Source organism: Salvelinus sp. IW2-2015, unplaced genomic scaffold (assembly GCF_002910315.2).
Source record: "Salvelinus sp. IW2-2015 unplaced genomic scaffold, ASM291031v2 Un_scaffold2703, whole genome shotgun sequence".
NCBI classification, from domain to species: Eukaryota; Metazoa; Chordata; class Actinopteri; order Salmoniformes; family Salmonidae; genus Salvelinus; species Salvelinus sp. IW2-2015.
This window is the reverse complement of record NW_019944009.1, coordinates 67,732-91,098: the sequence shown is the minus strand read 5'-3', so window position 1 is coordinate 91,098 and position 23,367 is coordinate 67,732. Positions and strand designations below refer to the sequence as shown.

At 44.9% G+C, this 23,367-nt stretch overlaps 2 protein-coding genes across 2 annotated transcripts in view; both read right to left on the bottom strand.

Annotated features, from left to right (window-relative positions):
• Positions 1 to 6,937: 6,937 nt before the first annotated feature.
• LOC112074597 (gephyrin-like) lies at positions 6,938 to 11,665 on the bottom strand (the record flags this gene model as incomplete). The annotated part of the gene is made up of 3 exons (XM_024141744.1): positions 11,500 to 11,665; positions 8,688 to 8,843; positions 6,938 to 7,071 (listed from the first exon to the last, which is right to left on the bottom strand). Coding segments are annotated over exons 1-3 (386 nt in total), but the record flags the coding sequence as incomplete, so codon positions are not given.
• Positions 11,666 to 11,777: 112 nt separating this feature from the next.
• LOC112074596 (gephyrin-like) overlaps positions 11,778 to 23,367 on the bottom strand; it is a 61,751-nt gene continuing 50,161 nt past the window's right edge. Inside the window, exons 3-5 of the mRNA XM_024141743.2 lie at positions 21,340 to 21,397; positions 20,709 to 20,801; positions 11,778 to 11,923 (exon numbers count right to left, since the gene is read on the bottom strand). Of these exons, the coding sequence (XP_023997511.1) occupies positions 11,879 to 11,923; positions 20,709 to 20,801; positions 21,340 to 21,397 (196 nt within the window). The 3' untranslated portion in view covers positions 11,778 to 11,878. The remainder of the gene's footprint in view (positions 11,924 to 20,708; positions 20,802 to 21,339; positions 21,398 to 23,367) is intronic.

Below are 23,367 nucleotides of genomic sequence, written 5' to 3'. Positions count from 1 at the left end.
TGCTGTCTCAGCTTTTGACATGGGTGTCAACCACTGTGAACCTGCAGTAGCCCTGCCCTAACTCCTGTCTCTAGCTTGCTCGTGACCTGGTGTTTTATTAAACAGAGGCATCGTCAACCAGTGAGACGCAACACAGGGCAGACAACTGGGAATAAGAGAGTCTGGTCTCGTGGGAACAGGGGTTGGAAACAAAGAAATACTGTAATGCAGAGAGGGTTGGAATGTTTGGTCGTCTCTCGTCACCTGTGTTACATTTCTAAGAACATTTATATCTGACTGTGCGAATGCGTTGGGTGCTGTTAGGATGGTGGTGATGGTCGTAGTAGTGTGTTGTGTGTGTGTGTGTCGTTGTGTGTGGTGTATGATGCAGTATGTATGGTGATGTATCCGTGAAGGCTAGCCGAGACTGTATGTATGTTATGTAGTAAAGGGACTATAGACACTATCGCATGATAATGATACAATATAACGTCAATATGGAGACGACAAATCTGGCTAGGGAAATGTAGTAGAGCTGTGTTGTGTGTTAGATTTGGCTATAGTATATAATACTTAAGGTTATATATATAGTATATACTATTACAATATTAATAAAGTGATATAGTATGGAATAGTTTATCGGATACTTTTGTTATAAGGAACTGTAAGCGTGCATACGTAGACGATAGTAAGTTATACGAGAGTATTGGAGTAGACGGACGGCAGGTAGGAATACTGTAGCTTTGAGGATTGGGGGAGGGCCAAGAAAAAAGTTAAAGGCATGAGGAGGAGGCAAGTCAGGAGGTTGAGAGACAAAGCATGGACTTGTCTGATGAGGTAGCTCGGGAGAGTCGTAGCTAGAACCATGAGGAACCGGTGAGGAGGCGCAGACAGGTAAATGGCGAGGAGCGAATTCCGGGGATACTATGAAGGGACGCAAGCACTGCAGGGTAGTGTGCACTGCGCATCGCGATCATCGGTGAGGAGAGCAAGCATATGGATAAGCGGAAGTCAGACCGCCAGCGAGAGTGCCGTGTGCTATTCGACTGTGGAAATTGGATATGAATGATGGCTTAGAGAGAAAGCAGACAACCCAAGATCTACAGAATTAATTTTGGAGAGCGAGGAGAAGGGGGGGGGGGGGGTGGAGAGGGGGGGGAGAGAAGAGAAACAGTGATGAGGAGACAAGTAGATGCGGGATAGGGGAGAGTATGATGAGCATAATAATAAGGAGCGGCGCTGTATAAGGGACGCAAGGGATGATGCTTCGATAGGCAAAGAAGAAAAGAGAACGGGAAGGGGCTATATTTGGGTAGTGGGTAACGGATGAGAGAAGAGAGAGGGAGAGGAACGAGCGCGATGAATTTATGGAGTTGGCGGAACGGAGCAAAGGGACGACGTCGACGGCGAGGGAGGAACAGAAAGGAAGAGTATGGAAGGAAGTCAGTGAGCAAATGTGTGAAGGTGGAGAAGCGAACATGAGCAGGACAAAGGGGAGAGCGAGGCCATGTGAAGGAGAGAGAGGAAACAGTGATGAGAGAGAAGAGAGGCATGTGAGAGAGAGAGAAAACATGTGATAGAGTAGAGACAGAGAGGCATGTGAAGGAGAGAGACAAACAGTGTGAGAGAGATGGAGCATGTGAGAGAGAGGAGAGAAACACGATGGATGAGAGAGTAGGGCGAGGGCTACTGTAGGACAGGGGGTTGACACCATGTCAGAGAAGCTAGAGACAGGGCTAGGGCGAGGGCTACTGTAGGACAGGGGGTTGAGGTCATCGTAGAATCACCTCGAAACACTCAGGGATCTAACGGTCAGTCTGTCTCTCTTCTGTAGCCACAGACTCATTTGCTTCAACAGCTTACTTGTTTCAGCAAGGAGCAAGTACGTTTCGAGCTTTGTAAAGAGTCAATGTTAATGCGGAAACAGACTCAACCACACAAAAGCCCGGCCGTCCCGCCTTCAGTCAGCTGTTTGTTTAAAAAAAGTTTTCTTTTTATTTACGTTTATGCAGGTTATTTTAATTTCATGACGGTGTTCATCCATAATCGTCAGTTACACGATTATACGGTAATTGTGCCAGCCCTACATAAAGGTGACAATATATTTTAAGCATAGGGTGTAATACACACGTTGGAAAACTGCACCATCGAGAACATCTTGACTGGCTGCATCAGCGCCTGGTATGGCAACTGCTTGGCATCCGACCGCAAGGCGCTACAGAGGGTAGTGCACACGGTCCAGTACATCACCTCTATACCAGGCGGTGTCAGAGGAAGGCCCTAAAAATGGTCAAAGATACCAGGCACCCAAGTCATAGACTGTTCTCTCTGCTACCGCATGGCAAGCGGTACCGATGCAGCAAGTCTGATACCATAAGACTGATACATAGTTGACCAAATAGCTACCCGGACTATCTGCATTGACCACTCTATTGAATCATCACATACGCTGCTGTTTATTATCTACCCCGTTTGCCTAGTCACTTCACCCCTACCTATATGTACATATCAACCTGAATTACCTCATAACTAGAGGTCGACCGATTATGATTTTTCAACGCCGATACCGATTATTGGAGGACCAAAAAAAAAAGCCGATACTGATTAATCGGCCAATTAAAAAATATATATATTTGTAATAATGACAACTACAACAATACTGAATGAACACTTATTTTAACTTAATATAATACATCAATAAAATCAATTTAGCCTCAAATAAATAATGAAACATGTTCAATTTGGTTTAAATAATGCAAAAACAAAGTGTTGGAGAAGAAAGTAAAAGTGCAATATGTGCCATGTAAAAAAGCTAACGTTTAAGTTCCTTGCTCAGAACATATGAAAGCTGGTGGTTCCTTTTAACAGGAGTCTTCAATATTCCCAGGTAAGAAGTTTTAGGTTGTAGTTATTATAGGACAATTTCTCTCTATACGATTTGTATTTCATATACCTTTGACTATGGGATGTTCTTATAGGCACTTTAGTATTGCCAGTGTAACAGTATATCTTCCATCCCTCTCCTCGCCCCTACCTGGGCTCGAACCAGGAACACATCGACAACAGCCACCCTCGAAGCAGCGTTACCCATCGCTCCACGAAAGCTGCGACCCTTGCAGAGCAAGGGGAACAACCACTCCAAGTCTCAGAGCGAGTGACYTTTGAAACGCTATTAGCGCGCACCCCGCTAACTAGCTAGCCATTTCACATCGGTTACACCAGCCTCATCTCGGGAGTTGATAGGCTTGAAGTCATAAACAGCTCAATGCTTGAAGCACAACGAAGAGCTGCTGGCAAAACACACTGTTTGAATGAATGCCTGCTGGTTGAATGAAGTGCTGTTTGAATGAATGTGCTGTTTGAATGATAGCCTTTGATATGAATGCCTGCTGTGACTACCACGCTCAGTCAGACTGCTCTATCAAATCATAGACTTAATTATAAACATAATAACACACAGAAATACGAGCCTTAGGTCTTTATTGGTCGAATCCGGAACTATCATTCTGAAAACAAAACGTTTATTCTTCAGTAAAACGGAACCGTTCTGTAATTTATCTAACGGGTGGCATCCATAAGTCTAAATATTCCTGTTACATTGCACAACCTTCAATGTTATGTCATAATTACGTAAAAATTCTGGCAAATTAGGCGGCCAAACTGTTGCATATACCCTGACTCTGCTGCAATGAACGCAAGAGAGGACACAATTTCACCTGGTTAATATTGCCTGCTAACCTGGATTTCTTTTAGCTAAATATGCAGGTTTAAAAATATATACTTCTGTGTATTGATTTTAAGAAGGTATTGATGTTTATGGTTAGGTACAGTCGTGCAACGATTGTGCTTTTTTCGCAACTGCGCTTTTGTTAAATCATCCCCGTTTGGCGAAGTTGACTGTCTTTGTTAGGAAGAAATAGTCTTCACAGAGATCGCAACGAGTCAGGTTAGCAGGCAATATTAACTAAATATGCAGGTTTAAAATATATACTTGTGTATTGATTTTAAGAAAGGCATTGATGTTTAAATAAAGGATTAATAAAGGTGTAAAAAAAAAATCTGATTGTTATGAAAACTTGAAATCGGCCCTAATTAATCGGCCATTCCCATTAATCGGTCGACCTCTACTCATAACCCTACACATCAACTCAGTACTGGCCCCCCGTGTATATAGCCAAGTTATTATCACTCATTGTGTACTTATTCCTGGTGTTAGTATTTTTCTCTTCTGCATTGTTGGGAAGGGCCTGCAAGCATTTCACAGTTAGCGTACACCTGTTGTTTATGAAGCATGTGACAAATAAAATGTTATTTGATTAATACATACATTATTGTTCATACCGAGATGATGGGCCTTATAGGGCTGTAAGGAGAGTAAGGGGAAGAGCACGTGGAAACAAACATGAAGCGAAGAACAAAAACAAACACTTCCCCTATGGAACACCTCACCAGGTGGAGACAGACTCAACACAAGTTCAAGACATGAGAATGGAGGTACGGAGGTATGGAATGATCACAGTGGCTGCAAAGCCACAATTCTCCACAGAAATAGACCTAGCTGTTAAAATCACGACATGATGAGAATGGGTTTGGTGGTGGAAGAGAAGTCTACATCCAGTCTGATCTAGTCAAGTTACCATCTCTCACAGTCTGATCTAGTCAAGTTACACACTCTCACCAGTCTGATCTAGTCAAGTTACACCTCTCTCCTCTCACAGTCTGATCTAGTCAGTTACACCCTCTCCTCTCACCAGTCTGATCTGTCAAGTTACACCTCCTCTCCTCTCACCAGTCTGATCTAGTCAAGTTACACTCCTTCTCATCAGTCTGATCTAGTCAAGTTACACCTCCTCTCACCAGTCTGATCTAGTCAGTTACACTCCTCTCTCTCACCAGTCTGATCTAGTCAAGTTACACCTCCTCTCCTTCACCAGTCTGATCTAGTCAAGTTACACCTCCTCCCTCTCACCAGTCTGATCTAGTCAAGTTACACCTCCTCTCCTCTCACCAGTCTGATCTAGTCAGTTACACCACCTCTCACAGTCTGATCTAGTCAGTTACACCTCCTCTCACCAGTCTGATCTAGTCAAGTTACACCTCCTCTCCTCTCACCAGTCTGATCTAGTCAAGTTACACCACCTCTCACCAGTCTGATCTAGTCAAGTTAACCTCCTCTCCTCTCACAGTCTGATCTAGTCAAGTTACACCACCTCTCACCAGTCTGATCTAGTCAAGTTACACTCCTCTCCCTCACCAGTCTGATCTAGCCAAGTACACCTCCTCTCCTCTCACCAGTCTGATCTAGTCAGTTACACCTCCTCTCCTCCCATCAGTCTGATCAGTCAAGTTACACTCCCTCTCACCAGTCTGATCTAGTCAAGTTACACTCCTCTTCCTCTCATCAGTCTGATCTAGTCAAGTTACACCTCCTCTCTCTCACCAGTCTGATCTAGCCAATTACACCTCCTTCCTCTCACCAGTCTGATCTAGTCAAGTTACACCTCCTCTCCTTCTATCAGTCTGATCTAGTCAGTTACACTCCTCCTCTCACCAGTCTGATCTAGTCAAGTTACACCTCCTCTCTCTCATCAGTCTGATCTAGTCAAGTTACACCTCCTCTCACCGTCTGATCTATCAAGTACACCTCCTCTCCTCTCATCAGTCTGATCTAGTCAAGTTACACCTCCTCTCCTCTCATCAGTCTGATCTAGTCAAGTTACACCTCCTCTCACCAGTCTGATCTAGTCAAGTTACACTCCTCTCCTCTCACCAGTCTGATCTAGTCATGTTACACCTCCTCTCACCAGTCTGATCTAGTCAAGTTACACCTCCTCTCACCAGTCTGATCTAGTCAAGTTACACCTCCTCTCCTCCCATCAGTCTGATCTAGTCAAGTTACACCTCCTCTCCTCTCACCAGTCTGATCTAGTCAAGTTACACCTCCTCTCCTCTCACCAGTCTGATCTAGTCAAGTTCACCTCCTCTCTCTCACCAGTCTGATCTAGTCATGTTTAACCTCTCTCCTCCCATCAGTCTGATCTAGTCAAGTTACACCTCCTCTCCTCTCACCAGTCTGATCTAGTCAAGTTACACCTCCTCTCCTCTCATCAGTCTGATCTAGTCAAGTTACACCTCCTCTCCTCTCACCAGTCTGATCTAGTCATGTTACACCTCCTTCCTCTCACCAGTCTGATCTAGTCAAGTTACACCTCCTCTCCTCTCACCAGTCTGATCTAGTCAAGTTACACTCCTCTCCTCTCACCAGTCTGATCTAGTCAAGTTACACCTCCTCTCCTCTCACCAGTCTGATCTAGTCAAGTTACACCTCCTCTCCTCTTTCCCCTACCACTCCCCCTCTCTGTTAGCTCAGCAACATTGTGAGGAACAGACACAGTAGTGTTAGGACATGAACAGCAGCACTATGTATGTCTGGTTTGTTTGTTTCCTGGCCACAGTGCAGTTTGAAACAGATATAAACAACATGACACCTGTCAATCAAGAACTGAACAGGACACTCCAGCAGAGGTCATTCGTCCGCCCCTCTGTGTGCTGTGACCAATCACAGGATGTTTCTACAGTCAGGAAATAAAATGTTCAAATGTTAAATTAAAGTATGGGGATAGGATGGAATCGAGGTTAGGAGGAGGAGCCTATAATTCCACCCAATCAACGGACAACATACTGGACATGATCTCAGAGTTACAGAACCAAAGAGATCCAATAAATGACCTCCCCTAAAACCATGGAGGAGGGGAGAGGGAGGGAGTCAAGAAGCAATAGGCCTCCACCTCCAAGCCTTGATGGTCAGAGTGATGGCGAGGCAGCAGCAAGGTGGGAGGAGGGAGGGTAGTGTTAGGATGTGAGAGGACTAGGCATGGCCGGGTGAGTGGCAGGGGAGTGGAGGGGAAGATGGATGGGCAGTGGGTAGGTTTAAGAATAGTTACAGGAGGTGTCTTACTTTGGGTGTGGGGCAGGAGGCAGTGGAGAGGCGCGAGGTGGCCTGGGCGGTGGCGACTCGGAGGGCGTGGTGCTCAGAGAAGTTGTGTCTCTGGGAAGAACCTGCACACCCCTAGAGATTATGCTGTCTGGGATCTATGGAGAGAGAAGTTATATCTAGTTATATTTACTACTACACACACGCACGCACACAGACACGCACACAGACAGACACAGGCAGACAAGACACAGACAGACAGACAGACAGACAGACAGACAGACAGACAGAGACAGACGACAGAGACAGACAGAACAGACAGAGACAGACAGAGACAGACAGAACAGACAGAGAGACAGACAGACAGACAGGACAGACGAGACAGACAGACAGACAGACAGACAACAGACAGACAGACAGGCAGACAGGCAGACAGGCAGACAGGCAGAGCAGGTAAGCAATATCTACAACACACACAAGTAGTTATCTTATCCTCACACAGTAAAAGAGAGGAAAGCTGTGAACAAACAGCACTGTAATCTCTACTATAACACACACAGATTGGTCAGTCAGTCTGGCCAGTCAGTCATCTGTTTTCTGATTGGCCAGGTAGACCTTTGTAATAACTGTAACAATATAAATGCATTCTAAACATCATTAGACAGTAGTTCCAGATGCATGTTAAACTCTGTGTATGTGTATGTGTGTGTGTGTGTGTGTGTGTGTGTGTGTGTGTGCCATACATAGTATGGCTGCAATGCGAGTGTGAGCCTGTGAGGAGACAGACGGGCCCACAGTTTCCCCCCAGGGCTGCTGCTGTGGATGTGTGGATCTGCGACTGTGATCCGCACGGCTCATTTGAGCGGTGCTAGTGGGCCCATAGGCTTTATTGGCAGCCCAGCACTGAACCCCACTCCGCTAATTAGCAACACAGGCTAACCCAGCTAGCGCTAATAACACTGTCCGGGCTCCACCTAGCGATACACCACGCGTCATGACCTATACAAGATGGGGTGAATCTCAAAAGTCCTTCTTCATTCCTCCTCGGGAGAGGACGGGATCGAGCACTTTTGAGATTCATCTATGGCGTTTGCAGGGAAGGCATAATGGAAGAGGTGACGTGCAGAGTACACCGGTATGTGATGTAGGGGTGACGTGTGACATGAGGGTGGGTGGGTGGGCCGATTTGAGGGGTCTTACCGTTACCGGCTGGTCTCCAGAGCAGGAGCAGGTGTAATGAGGTGGGGCAGGGGGGAGGTTAGATACCAGACCAGGTAGATAGTGGCTACCTTTAGCCATGACAACAGCATGGTTATGGTGCTGGGGCTTCCCCTTCTGGTGATGGATGGTCAACACAGGATGAAACATGAATACACACATAATAGGCACACACACAGGCATATATATACACGACAGGTAAACACACACACTGACGTACTGATGTAGCAAATTGAAGGCTCAGCACACGTGCAGTAATGCAGTGAACAGGGAGATCGGTTTCTAATGTAGCAGACACAATGCATGTATTCTGAGACCTAGCTCCCTTTCTTCCTCTCTTATCCCTCGTTCAGCCCTCACTCTCCATTTTCCTCTCCACCCATTCATCTTCCTCTTTTCTCCTTCCTCTATCTCTCTATTTCTGCTAMATCTCCCTTCTTTTCTCTGGGTCAAAAAATAATTAATTTTATAAAGAACTTCTGGGCTGAAATATCCATGTTGAAGTTAACTTGAGGATTCGAACATGAGAAACAGCAACAGGCCATTGTGTGTTTACCTTGGCAGCGATGGCGGCGGCGGTGATGTGTGAGTTGTGTCCGTGGGAGTGGGAGTGGAGATGGTGGGCGTGGTGGTGCTCGGTGGACATCAAGCATCTGTCCTTCATCTTCTCATCATCCTCATCATCATCATCATCATCCTCACACTGCACACCCTTATAATAATAATACACTTTATTAAGAAAACACCACAACTCACGCTGCTGTATGTCATAACATATGGATAAAATAACCAGTGTAAAAGCAGCTAGAGCTACTGTAAGTACTGCCACAAACTGACAGACTTCTGGGAAGTGGAAATAATGTGATTATGGTGCAGGAAGTAAGCACTGTGAAGCAGCTTTATTTCATGTAGGGACTTCCTCTCATCAGCTTGTATGGACTTCCTCTCATCAGCTTGTATGGACCTCCTCTCATCAGCTTGTATGGACCTCCTCTCATTAGCATGTAGGGACCTCCTCTGATTAGCATGTAGGGACCTCCTCTCATCAGCATGTAGGGACCTCCTCTCATCAGCATGTAGGGACCTCCTCTCATCAGCTTGTAGGGACCTCCTCTCATTAGCATGTAGGGGACCTCAATCTGATTAGCGATGTAGGGACCTCTCTCATCAGCATGTAGGGACCTCTCTCATTAGCATGTAGGGACCTCCTCTGATTAGCATGTAGGGACCCTCCTCTCATCAGCATGTAGGGACCTCCTCTCATTAGCATGTAGGGACCTCATCTGATTAGCATGTAGGGACCTCCTCTCATCAGCTTGTATGGACTCCTCTCATCAGCTTGTAGGACCTCCTCTCATTAGCATTAGGGACCTCTCTATTCAACATGTAGGGACCTCCTCTCATCAGCTTGTATGGACTCCTCTCATCAGCTTTATGGACCTCCTCTCATTAGCATGTAGGGACCTCCTCTTGATTAGCATGTAGGGACCTCCTCTCATCAGCATGTAGGGACCTCCTCTCATCAGCATGTAGGGACCTCCTCTCATCAGCTTGTGGGACCTCCTCTCATTAGCATGTAGGGACCTCATCTGATTAGCATGTAGGGACCTCCTCTCATCAGCATGTAGGACTCCTTCTCATTAGCATGTAGGGATCCTCTCATAGCAGTAGGGACTCCTCTCATTAGCATGTAGGGACCTCCTCTGATTAGCATGTAGGGACCTCCTCTTCATCAGCATGTACGGACCTCCTCTCAATAACATGTAGGGACCTCTCTCATTAGCATGTAGGGACCTCTTCTCATTAGCATGTAGGGTCCTCCTCTCATCAGCATGTAGGACCTCTCTCATCAGCATGAGGACTCCCTCTCATCAGCATGTAGGGACCTCCTAATATCAGCATGTAGGGACCTCCTAATATCAGCATGTAGGGACCTCCTCTCAATAACATGTAGGGACCTCTTCTCATTAGCATGTAGGACCTCTTCTCATTAACTGTAGAGACCTCCTCTCATTAACATGTAGGACCTCCTCTCATTAACAGTAGGGACCCTCCTCTCATCAGCATGTAGGGACCTCCTCTCATCAGCATGTAGGACCTCCTCTCATCAGCATTAGGACCTCCTCTCAATATCATGTAGGTTCTCCTAATATCAGCATGTAGGGAGCTCCTCTCATCAGCATGTAGGGACCTCCTAATATCAGCATGTAGGACCTCCTAATATCAGCATGTAGGGACCTCCTCTCATTAACATATAGGGACCTCCTAATATCAGCATGTAGGACCTCCTCTCATTAACATGTAGGGACCTCCTCTCATCAGCATGTAGGACCTCCTCTCATCAGCATGTAGGGACCCTCTCATCAGCATGTAGGGACCTCCTAATATCAGCATGTAGGACCTCCTAATATCAGCATGTAGGGACCTCCTAATATCAGCGTAGGACCTCCTCTCATTAACATATAGGGACCTCCTCTCATCAGCATGTAGGGACCTCCTCTCATCAGCATGTAGGGACCTCCTCTCAATATCATGTAGGGACCTCCTCTCATTAGCATGTGGGGCCTCCTCTCATCAGCTGTAGGACCTCCTCTCATTAGCATGTAGGACTCCTCTCATTAGCATGTAGGGACCTCCTCTCATTAGCATGTAGGACACTCCTCTCATTAGCATGTAGGGACCTCCTCTCAATATCATGTAGGGACCTCCTCTCAATATCATGTAGGGATCTCCTCTCATCAGCATGTAGGGACCTCCTCTCATCAGCATGTAGGGACCCTCTCATTAGCATGTAGGTACTCCTCTCATTAGCATGTAGGTACTCCTCTCAATATCATGTAGGCCGGCCTCTCAATATCATGTAGGGATCTCTCTCAATATCATGTAGGAATATCTCAATATCCTGTAGGGACCTCTCCTCATCATGTAGGGTCCTCTCATTATCATGTAGGAATATCTCATTATCATGTAGGGTCCTTCATTATCATGTAGGAATATCTCATTATCATGTAGGAATACTCATCATGTAGGGTCCTCTCATCATGTAGGAATATCTCTTATCATGTAGGAATATCTCATATCATGTAGGGTCCTCTCATTTCATGTAGGAATATCTCATTATCATGTAGGATATATCTCATTATCATGTAGGAATATCTCATTATTCAGTGTAGGAATATCTCATTATCATGTAGGTCTCTCATTATCATGTAGGAATATCTCATTATCATGTAGGAATATTCATCATCATGTAGGAATATCATCATCATGTAAGGCCCTCATCATCATGCGGTGTGGGATGTGTATATCACCCTCTTTTCTTCCAATAAGAAATGCAAACGCATAGGAGGAGAGCCAAAGAGTGTCACCTTGTCCTCTGTCTGGGTGCAGGCAATGCTGTTGAGGGTGAGGGCGGGGAGAGGGGCGGTGGGGTGAGGGCAGGTCCTCCAGAGCCTCATGGACATCCTTCACCTTCACATCCGCATCCCGCAGCAGGTCAATGGCGTGGGGTAGAGCTGGAAGGATGAACTGGAAACACTCGTAGGAAGAGAGTTAGGGGTCAGAGGTCAAGGAGAGTACACACACACACACACACACACACACACACACACACACACACACACCAGATTTTACCTGTGAGCCTTCTTGCTGCCAGGTAGGTTGATGATGAGGGTTTTGCCTCTGATTCCACAGACAGCCTGGAGAGCATGCCCAGAGGTGTGACCTGAAGGGAGCCCATCAGCATAGCTAGGGCCATCCTGGAGCCTCGCGCTCTATCACCTCTTTGGTGGCCTGCAGCATGGGAAAGTAGGAAGGGACAGAGTGAAAGGAACACTGGTTACTGTACTGGACAAATATTACATTCACCTTCAGCAGGGTCAGGGATGGGCAACAAGGTCTAAGGCCAGGGCTGAGATTACAGGCCTAACTGGCAACAAGGTCTAAGGCCAGGGCTGAGATTACAGCCTAACTGGCAACAAGGTCTAAGGCCAGGGCTGAGATTACAGCCTAACTCTCCTGTTCAGGCTTATCAGCGAGTGTCAATAGGAGGCTCGTTGTGTTTTTGTTTTAGGTGGCAGTGAACGTGGGTAGAGCATCCTTTTCCCTTTTCCCCTACATCGGCTCGGGAGCACCTCCGTGGTTATGGGGGGGCCGCCAGTTTCTGGTTGTCTTTTCCACTCCACTGGTTTTGTGTGCATAAAACCCCACCACATGTGACTGCACGAAGACCAGGGCGAGTTAGTTAGTTGTTTTTGGAGGATAGTGCGGTGTGGCTCCTGTCCTTGAACCCAGACTGACAGCAGGTGAGTTGTGTGTTTTTTMMAGCATTTGTAATAGTTGTATTGGTTGAGGAAAATGTCTTCCATTTTGAGTAGTTTTGTTCACGCTCCTTCCGAGGTAGCCTTAGAGTAGGAGCAGTTAATTGAAATTGCTGAACATTATCAGATTGAGATTGTTGATAAAGAAATGAAAGAGACTGTTAAAACTAGATTAAAGCAGGGTCTTAGGGAAATGGGTGTTTTTGGCGGTCAGTCTGCTAGTAGTGAGGGTGCAAGTTTTCAGTCTAGCCCTTCATTAACTTTTGAGCAGCAGAGGGAGCTGTTGCAAATGCAGTTAGAGATAGCGCGATTGAGAAATGCTAATAGACCAGAAGGACTACCACAGTTTGATGTTTCACAGAATCTTCGTTTGTTGCCTAAATTTGATGAGTCAGATCCAGACACATACTTTGCTTAATTTGAGCGTATTGCGGAAGCTAGAGCTTGGTCAGATTTGGACATGACTATGTTGTTGCAATGTGTACTTATAGGTAAAGCACGTGAGGCTTTTGCAGCACTGAGTGTAGCTGACAGTAAAGTTTTTGCTAAAGTTAAATCAGCAGTTCTGAAGGTCTACGAGCTTGTGCCAGAGGCATATCGTCAACGTTTTCGTTACAGGAAAAAGTTAGATTCACAAACCTATTCTGAGTTTGTTCGTGATTTGACTTCTGCATTTAATCGTTGGTGTACAGCTTCTGAAGTTAGTACTTTTGAGGGTCTGTCTAATTTGATTGTGTTAGAACAGTTCGAAAATTCTGTGTCTGACCAGGTTGCTACATACATGAATGAACGTAAAGTTAAGTCTCCAAGTGATGCAGCAATCCTTGCAGATGAGTACAGGCTAACACATAAAAGCCATTTTGAGTCAAACAGTGACATGTACCATAAAAATAACTTTACTCCTAGGAATAGTAGGTCACCTTTTTTTGGAGCTTCTTTCCAAAGGCCTCAGCAGAAGTTTGGGTCTGGAGGACTTAAAGCACCGGTTAATGCTAATACCTGTCGCTACTGTTTAGTTGAAGGACATTGGAAGAAAGATTGTCCTCTGCTTAAATCAAAACAGTCAGGTCAAGTTAAACCTGCTGTGATGGCAGCTCCTGTTACAGCCTCTGACCACCAGGGTGAGCTGTTTCAGCCACTAGTTGAGTTTGATTCTCAGTCTTCCCYCTGTGATTTTTCAYCCTTTATTTCAGATGGTGTAGTGTCCCTGGTAGATGGCAACCAAKATGTTTCAATCAAGATCTTAAYAGACACTGGAGCTTTAGATWATTTTATTCTGGAATCTGTTTTGCCGTTCTCTAAAGAGTCTGATACTGGCAGTTGTGTAATGGTATGTGGTATGGGTTTAGTTCCATTCTCTTGTCCTTTACATGAAGTTACCCTGAAATGTGGTCTGGTAGAGGGTGATGTAGATGTTGGGGTTAGACCCCAGTTGCCAGTAGAGGGAGTCCACATGATTTTGGGGAATGACTTGGCAGGTAGTAAGGTGTGGGCAGATGGCAAACTAAACATCTTTAAGAAGCAACCTTCAGTGTCCCCTGCAAGGGAATCTCTGGATCAAAACTGTGTTTCTCCTGAGGTATTTCCAGTTTGTGCGGTTACTCGCGCGGCCTCTCGTAAGGAGATTGAGAGTAAGCCAGAAAGTCTTGAGTTGCCAGTCAAACTCCAGACAGAACAGTTGACTAGTTCTAGAGATTAATTGATGGCTGAGCAAAAGGCCGATACTACTTTGGCTGATCTGTTTGATAAAGTTGTTCCTGATTCAGTGGTGAGGAATAGTGCTCAGTGTTATTTTCTTCTTGATGGGCTGTTGGTCAGGAAATGGGTTCCACATTATGATCAGGGTCTAGGAGAACCAGTCTTTCAAATAGTTGTACCTACTAKTTTGCGAAATAAAGTGTTGCAAACTTCACATGATGATGTGGCAGGTCATATGGGTGTTCGTAAAACTTATGATCGCATACTTCATTATTTTTTCTGGACACGTTTAAAGTGGGATGTATCTCAGTTTATTAAAACTTGTGATACGTGTCAGCGCACAAGCAAGCCAAATCAGGTTGTAAAGCCTGCACCTTTGTATCCAATACCAGCCGTAGGGCAACCTTTTGAGCATCTTATTATCGATTGTGTTGGGCCATTACCAAGGTCCAAGTCAGGTCATAGCTACTTATTAACTGTTATGTGTCAAGCAACTAGATATCCAGCAGCTTTTTCCTTGCGTACCGTAACTTCAAAATCAGTAGTTAAAGCATTAACTCAATTTATTTCAACATTTGGGATTCCAAAAATCATCCAGTCAGATCAGGGGTCTAACTTTACCTTCCATTTATTTGCTCAGGTTCTCAAACAGCTTAAAGTTAAATACAACAAGTCTACTGCGTTCCATGCCCAGAGCCAGGGAGCTTTGGAATGTTTTCATCAAACTTTAAAATCCTTGCTTCGTGCATACTGTACAGAACTGTCTGCAGATTGGGAGGAGGGGGTTACCTTGGCTGTTACTAGCTGCTCGTGAAGTAGTGCAGGAAAGCACAGGGTTTAGCCCAAATGACTTAGTGTTTGGTCATAAGGTGCGTGGGCCTTTAGCAGTGTTGCAGGATGGTTGTTTGCCTGAGGAACCACCTCGGAACCTTATTGACTATGTAAATGGTTTTAGGTTGAAGTTGTATAGGGCTGGTGAACTAGCGAAAGAGAAACTAAAATGTTCTCAACGGAAAATGAAATTGAAATATGACGGACAGGCTGAGCTGCGTGAGTTTAGTCCCGGTGATCGTGTACTTGCTCTTCTGCCTCTTGTAAGTTCACCTTTTCAGGCAAAATACTGTGGTCCTTTCACTGTTGCGTAAAGTGTCAGATTTGAACTATCTTATTGAAACCCCTAGTCATAGGAAGTCCTCGAAATTATGCCATGTTGAACCTGTTAAAATGTTATCACTCCCGTGATCTAAGCAAAATTGAAGGCACTCCAGCGGTGAGGTCAGCGTTGACTGCTGCTCCAGTCACTGCATCTTGTTGCTTTAATTTGGTGGAGGGGGGAGAAGAGGAGGAAGTTAGGGTTTCGGATGAGGTCTTACAAGGTCGGTGGAAAAACTCCCAGACTTTGCAAAACCTTGGGGTTTTGGTAGATCATTTAGACTCTGAGAAACGTGATGAATTGGTAGCTCTTATTAGAAACTACCNGAAAAACTCCCAGACTTTGCAAAACCTTGGGGTTTTGGTAGATCATTTAGACTCTGAGAAACGTGATGAATTGGTAGCTCTTATTAGAAACTACCCTGWRTTGRTTTCTGACACTCCATCGCAAACCCACTTAATTGAGCATGATATAGACATCGGAGATGCTAAGCCTATCAAACAGAGATTTTATCGTGTATCTGAGGAGAAGAGACTGCAATTGGAAACAGAGGTGAAGTATATGTTGGACAATGGTATTGCGGAGCCATGTTGTTCAAATCGGGCTTCACCCTGTCTTTTGGTCAAAAAGTCTGATTCCACTTTCAGACCTTGCACTGATTATAGAAAGGTTAACAATGTTACTAAAGCAGACCTTTACCCTCTTCCTAGGATGGAGGACTGTATTGATTAAGTTGGGTCAGCAAAGTATGTTAGCAAATTTGATCTTTTAAAGGGATATTGGCAAGTACCCCTTACCAGAAGAGCTTGTGAGATTGCTGCCTTTATAACTCCATCTGGTTTGTTCTCTTATACAGTGATGCCTTTCGGCTTGCGGAATGCTCCAGCCACCTTCCAGAGGCTAATGAATTGGGTGGTCTCAGGTCTGGAAGGGTGTGCCGTGTATTTGGACGACGTGGTCGTCTACTCAGACTCCTGGGAGGAGCATGTTCGGAGAGTGCAAGCCCTGTTCGAAAGACTGGTGTGGGCCAGGTTGACTATTAATTTGGCAAAATGTGAGTTTGCCAAAGCTACAGTCACATACCTAGGCAAGGTTGTTGGTCAGGGATTTGTCTGTCCCGTGGAAGCCAAGGTCCAGGCTGTGAAGCAGTTCCCACAGCCCTCCACAAAGAAAGAACTGATGCGCTTCCTGGGAATGGCGGTGTACTACCGTGCTTTCTGTAAAAACTTTTCGGTAGTAGTGTCCCCACTGACCAATCTGTTGAAGGCCAGGGCTGAATTTATCTGGTCCAGTGTCAAGAGGCATTTGATGCAGTTAAGGCTCTTTTGTGTTTGGCACCTGTGTTGGCAGCACCAAATTTTGGGAAACCTTTCAAATTGCAGGTAGACGCCAGTCAAATCGGTGCTGGGGCTGTGCTTCTCCAGGAGAATGATGACAATGTTGAGTGTCCAGTCAGTTTCTTCTCCCGGAAATTTAATAAGTATCAGCAAAATTATTGTGTAATTGAAAAGGAGGCTTTAGGTCTCATTTGGGCTTTACAGCACTTCGAGGTCTATGTTGGTTCTGGTTTGACCCCTTTAACTGTGTTCACTGACCACAACCCACTTATTTTTCTGAGGTCCCTGCAAAATCCCAACCAGCACCTGATGCGTTGGGCTTTGTTCTTGCAACCATTCAACCTTGATATTAGACACATTAGTGGTAAGGATAATATCATTGCTGATGCCCTGTCCCGTGCTCCTTTAACCTAGTTTATCTTTTCTCTGCGCCTCGTTCCTCTGAAATTGCTCCCCAGGTACCAGGGCTGCCGAGTTTGAGGGGCGGACAGTCAGCTGGGGGACACGGGGCTACTGCTAGGAGCCGGGACTGGTATCCTTTTTTTTTCTTTTTGGGGAAATTTGGATTGTTTTGAATATGTTGGAGAAATTTGGGTTGAGGGTGGGACCCTCATTTTAAGGAGGGGGGTGTCACGGCCCCTCTGCATTGCAGGGGCGGTCCCTCCTGCAGGCAGAGGAGGGTCGTTAGTGATTGGAGCCACCTGGGCTCAGGGTATTTAAACTTGCTTCACTAATCACTTCTCTCTCTCTCTGCTCCTCCAGGTATGATCCTGTTTTGTTTGTGCCTTTGTAGTTTTACATAGTTTTCACTCAGTCATATTCACACACACAGATTCACGCATCCATGCACTTTACATACACCTTACATTATGATACTTCCACACCTCATTCCTTTTTCTTTGTTTAAAGTTAATAGTTTTGGTTTAGAATAAAACAACTTTTTGATTGGCCTATACCTGTTGTTCGTGTCCCCTCATTGTTGTGACACTGGCAACAAGGTCTAATGCCAGGGCTGAGATTACAGCCTAACTGGCAACAAGGTCTAAGGTCAGGGCTGAGATTACAGCCTAACTGGCAACAAGGTCTAAGGCCAGGGCTGAGATTACAGCCTAACTGGCAACAAGGTCTAAGGCCAGGGCTGAATACAGCCTAAACTGGCAACAAGTCTAAGCCAGGGCTTGAATTTACAGCCTAACTGGCAACAAGGTCTAAGGCCAGGGCTGAGATTACAGCCTAACTGGCAACAAGGTCTAAGGCCAGGGCTGAGATTACAGTGTGAGTGATGTTGTTGCATGTGTGTGTGTTTGACACTCCTACCTTGGCCTGCTGTAACTATACAGTGGCTTGCGAATGTATTCACTCCCCTTGGCATTTTTCCTATTTTGTTGCCTTACAACCTGGATTTAAAATAGATTTGTATGGGGTTTGTATCATTTGATTTACACAACATGCCTACCACTTTGAAAAATGAGCGTGCATAACTATTCACCCCCCCAAGGTCAAAACTTTGTAGAGACACATTTTGCAGCAATTACAGCTTCAAGTCTCTTGGGGTATGTCTCTATAATCTTGGCACATCTAGCCACTGGGATTTTTGCCCATTCTTCAAGGCAAAACTGCTCCTGCAAGTTTGCTGTACACCAGGGGAACCCATCCATCTTTAAGTCATACCACAGATTCTCAATTGGATTGAGGTCTGGGCTCTGACTAGGCCATTCCAAGAGATTTAAATGTTTCCCCTTAAACCACTCGAGTGTTGCTTTAGCAGTATGCTTAGGGTCATTGTCCGTCCCAGTCTCAAATTTCTGGAAGACTGAAACAGGTTTCCCTCAAGAATTTCCCTGTATTTAGCGCCATCCATCATTCCTTCAATTCTGACCAGTTTCCCAGTTCCTGCCGATGAAAAACATCCCCACAGCATGATGCTGCCACCACCATGCTTCACTGTGGGGATGGTGTTCTAAGGGGTGATGAGAGGTGTTGGGTTTGTGCCAGACATAGCGTTTTCCTTGATGGCCAAAAAGCTACATTTTAGTCTCATCTGACCAGAGTACCTTCTTCCATATTTTGGGGAGTCTCCCACATGCCTTTTGGCGAATACCAAACATGTTTGCTTATTTTTTTCTGGTCACTCTTCTGTAAAGCCCGGCTCTATGGAGTGTATGGGTTAAAGTGGTCCTACGGACAGATAGTCCAATCTCCACTGTGCAGCTTTGCAGCTCCTTCAGGGTTATCTTTGGTCTCTTTGTTGCCTCTCTGATTAATGCCCTAATTGTCTGGTCCGTGAGATTTGGTTGGCAGCCCTCTCTTGGCAGGTTTGTTGTGGTGCCATATTCTTTAAAAAATGTAATAATGGATTTAATGGTGCTCGGTGGGATGTTCAAAGTTTCTGATATTTATTTATCACCCAACCCTGATCGGTACTTCTCCACAACTTTGTCCCTGACCTGTTCGGAGAGCTCCTTGGTCTTCATGGTGCCGCTTGCTTGACGGGGCCCCATGCTTAATGGTGTTGCAGAACAGGTGCATATACACTGAGATCATGTGACACTTAGATTGCACACAGGTGGACTTTATTTAACTAATTATGTGACTTCTAAAGGTAATTGGTTGCACCAGATCTTATTTAGGGGCTTCATAGCAAAGGGGGTGAATACATATGCACGCACCACTATTTCATTTTTTAGAAATAAGTAATTTTTTTCATTTTACTTCACCAATTTGGACTATTTTGTATATGTCCGTTACATGAAGTCCAAATAAAAATCCACTTAAATTACAGGTTGTAATGCAACAAAATAGGAAAACCGCCAAGGGGAATGAATACTTTTGCAAGGCACTGTATATGTGAGTGAGTGAGATGTTAGTCAAATTCCTGAACTAAATGTTTCCATTATTCTAGATTGCAGCCGGGAGCAACAAGAAGAAGTGCTGCGATGTGTGTGGACCCAAGAAGGACAGGAAGACACAGTYCACATACATCAAATGCAAGAAATGCATTTGCACCACACACAGTAYAACTCTTGTGGTGTGTAGACCGGTGTTCATTTGTGTTCAATGGGGCTCATTTATCATTTGCATAAAATACTGTATGTAAAATGAGTCCTTCCAATTTGTTCAGTTCAAAGCAATAAACATCAATAGTGATGAAAACCATGTTTCATTTATATTTATTCAAGATAAACATGATTTATTCCACCCATGTCAAAAAAACAAATAGCGGCTTTATTGATAAATGTGATCTAGCAGAAGTAAATGGCAAATATTAACCATGTATACTGTCTATAATGCTTGTAATTGATATAAACATCTAAGTATTACGTAATAAGTATTTTGGTGTAAATTGTTATGGCTGTATTGTTTTAAAACCCCAATAATGTTGTGGGTCCATCAGACCCACGAACATTGGGTGAATAACAAAAACATGAACACCACATGAGGTTTAAGAGAAGTGACGTTGTGTGCCCTTGAGATGAATGACACTTCAACATGCACATTATTAAAAAAGAAGAGAAAGATAAGGACATATCAAAGAGAGGGGGAAGAYMGAGAGAGGGAGGGGGAGAGAGAGAAGCAGAAGAGAGAGGAAGAGAGAGAGAGAGAGAAGAGAGAGAAGAGGAAGAGAGAGAGAGAGAAGAGGAAGAGAGAGAGAGAGAGCGAGTCAACGTCCACAGCCAGCAGTAATCTCCAGGGAGTCACAAGCGCTTTCTCTCCATCACATGCACGCACTCACACACAAGCAAATGAACATGAGCTCATACACATACACAGACTCAACCCTAAAATATGACACACTCATACACACATTGACAACATATGCAAAATACATCATATAGAAAATAACATAGTGGAACAAAAACATTTATTTATCCGTACTGTGAAAGACCTGACAAAACACAAGATAATCTACGGTTTGACAAACACAACTCACACATAAATATGCACATTGACCATGCAGGTGCCAACCAACACACACACGTGCACGCATAGCTAACAGCTTACACTAGATCTAGGGTCAACACTCATCCACTCACATGGACACAAACACAAACTTTGGGGTCCCCATGTACCTCGGGCGTGACATCACGGGGGGCGAACCCTGTTCCTCCGGTGGTCAGAATCAGGTTCAGCTCCTTCTCATCACACCAGTCCACCAATGTCTCCTGAGGACAGAGTGCAGAAAGACACACCATTGGCTGGCAGCAGTGTCAATCACAGAGGTGACCACTCCKTTGGCTGGGAGCAGTGTCAATCATGCAGACAACAACAGAGGCGGGTTCAGGATAGAATACTAAAGCSCTGGGTGAATCTCAATTGTCTTTCCTTGATTCCTAGCATCCTCCCTTTTCGCCTRGTTCTCAAATTGCATTGGAGGAGAAGATCAGAAGGGACAAACCTTGGATCTTGTCRTCTAATGTATCTGGAAAAGGAGGCAAGGAGAGAGGACYCAAGAAATCAAAGAAAGACCATTAAAATTCACCCACTGTGTGGAACAACTGTTTCCAAGACAGAAGGGTCTAACAATAACAACTCTTTAATGTAGGCCTAGTGAGAGAATAGATGTGAGAATCCAAAATAGTGTCACCTTTGAACTATAGCCTGCGGTGGGCTCTAGGGGGCAGCATGCAGTTAGAGTAGAGARAGCGAGAGAGAGAGTGAMAGAAAGAGAGAGAGCAATAGAGGAGGGAGAGAGATATTTACCTTAATCTCATCAATCTCATCTGGGACTATTTTGTAGGAAGATATGACGCCTCCGAGCCTGTGGATGAGAAACAGAAAACAACAACAAGATCATAGTTAGTTCATATTCCGTCTCAACAAACTCACTAGAGACGGAAAGAAAGGGGGAGGGAACAGGAAAACAAAATGGGGAGTGGAGAAATATGGAGCAAAAGACAGTAAGTAGGAGTGGAAGGAGAAGTGGTAAAACTGAAAGAAAAAAAGGGTTATCCTGAACTGTACTCTAAGTTATGAGCCATCTGTATGTGCAGGTCAAAGAAAATGGACTCTCCAAAACAGACATTAAAGACAAAAGCGATAAGTAGTCAGTATTAGCTATTTTTAGAGAGTGATTGTGATTCACTGAGAAAATGCCATGAGACTGTTAGTTCAAGTCAAATCATGTCCACTGGCGCCTACCAGTGGAAGATGCATTTACCACACCAGGGCAAGAACTACACAGTAAAGCCCAGAATTAAGTCTTCTCCTCAGTACTATAGTCAGACAAAAATATGATTTTCCTCAGCTCTTTAAACCATAAAATTGTGAAAACCAAAATACACGGAAATATTGAACACAATGAACACACAACCATCAAAACCTAATCCTAGAGGGAATTCAGTCCACTGTCAAAAGGAAATCCATCAAAAGTGGGTCACAGCACGCTAAATTGAGACATTCGAAAATGAGAATTTGTTCAACAAAACTAATCAGGATTTCCTTAATCCAGTTGTCAGAGAAACCACTTGTGTTGTGTGTGTGGATTGTGTGTTATGTGTTGGGGTGAGTTACTCAGCGACTCTGGAGCTTCTAGGGAAAGTAGACACACACACACACTTGGACTGACCCTTTCAGCAGTAGTAAAGTGGTGTTAAAAGAGAAGGTGGTATCATCTCATCTGTTTGTCTATAACAGCAGTGATGCTTGTCCAAATGCCCTCCTGATTTAATTGGGGGAATGTTACTCCCAAAACTCCAGATTAATCTGGCCTAAGGAGATAGAGAAGGAGGAGGCGATTCAGAATAGCTGGAGAGAAGTAATGACAGAAGATTGGAAGAGGGAGGGACAGAGGGAGAGACAGAGGGAGAGACAGAGGGAGAGAGAGGGAGGGAGAGAGGGAGGGACAGAGGGAGAGACAGAGGGAGAGACAGAGGGAGGGACAGAGGGAGCACGATATCCACATGAGCCCCGCGGACGCGTGGGGCGAGGGGTCGGGAGAGGGAGTAGCCTTTGCCAGGAAGAACATTTTCTCCTGTTAGTGAGTGAAACAGGGTTAAATGAGGTGATGTATCAAGAGCCCATCCTCTCTCCTCCCTCCCTCCCTCCCTCTGTCCAATCCTATTTTCAGTCTGTCCCTTACCAACAGTATTAGTGACTCAGAGCATCCTGTCCCTTGATCACAGACCGCCACACACGGTCACCTACTGTCACTCAGTCACTGTCATTCACTCACCACTACACTGTCACTCTAAACACACACATGACAACACTACATACGCACTCTTTTTTTGGTGCAATTTATTTTAACTTTCTGACTCTGCATTGTTGGGAAAGGGCTCGTAATAAGCATTTCATGGTAACGTATATTGTAATTTAAATTTCAATTGTATTTTTTGCTGGGCCACCTGTGTGTGTGTGTGCGTGTTTTCTCTCTCTCTGTCTCGTGTTATGTTCTATCTGTGTGTATGTGTGTTCGTATCTCTGTGTGTGCTTTGTGTGTGTGTGTGTGTATCCAAGTGTATGAGTGTCTTTTAACTGGATTGTACTAGCGCATACAGCCCAGACTGTGGTATCACATACGTTGTGTAGTAGTCAGGTGTTGGTACGAGTGGTTGGATCCTAGTGTACAGCCCCAGACTGTATTGTGTGTAGTAGTCCAGGTGTTGGTACAGTGGTTGGATCCTAGTGTACAGCCCCAGACTGTGTATGTGTGTAGTAGTCAGGTGTGTACAGTGGTTGGATCCTAGTGTACAGCCCCAGACTGTGGATGTGTGTGTAGTAGTCAGGTTA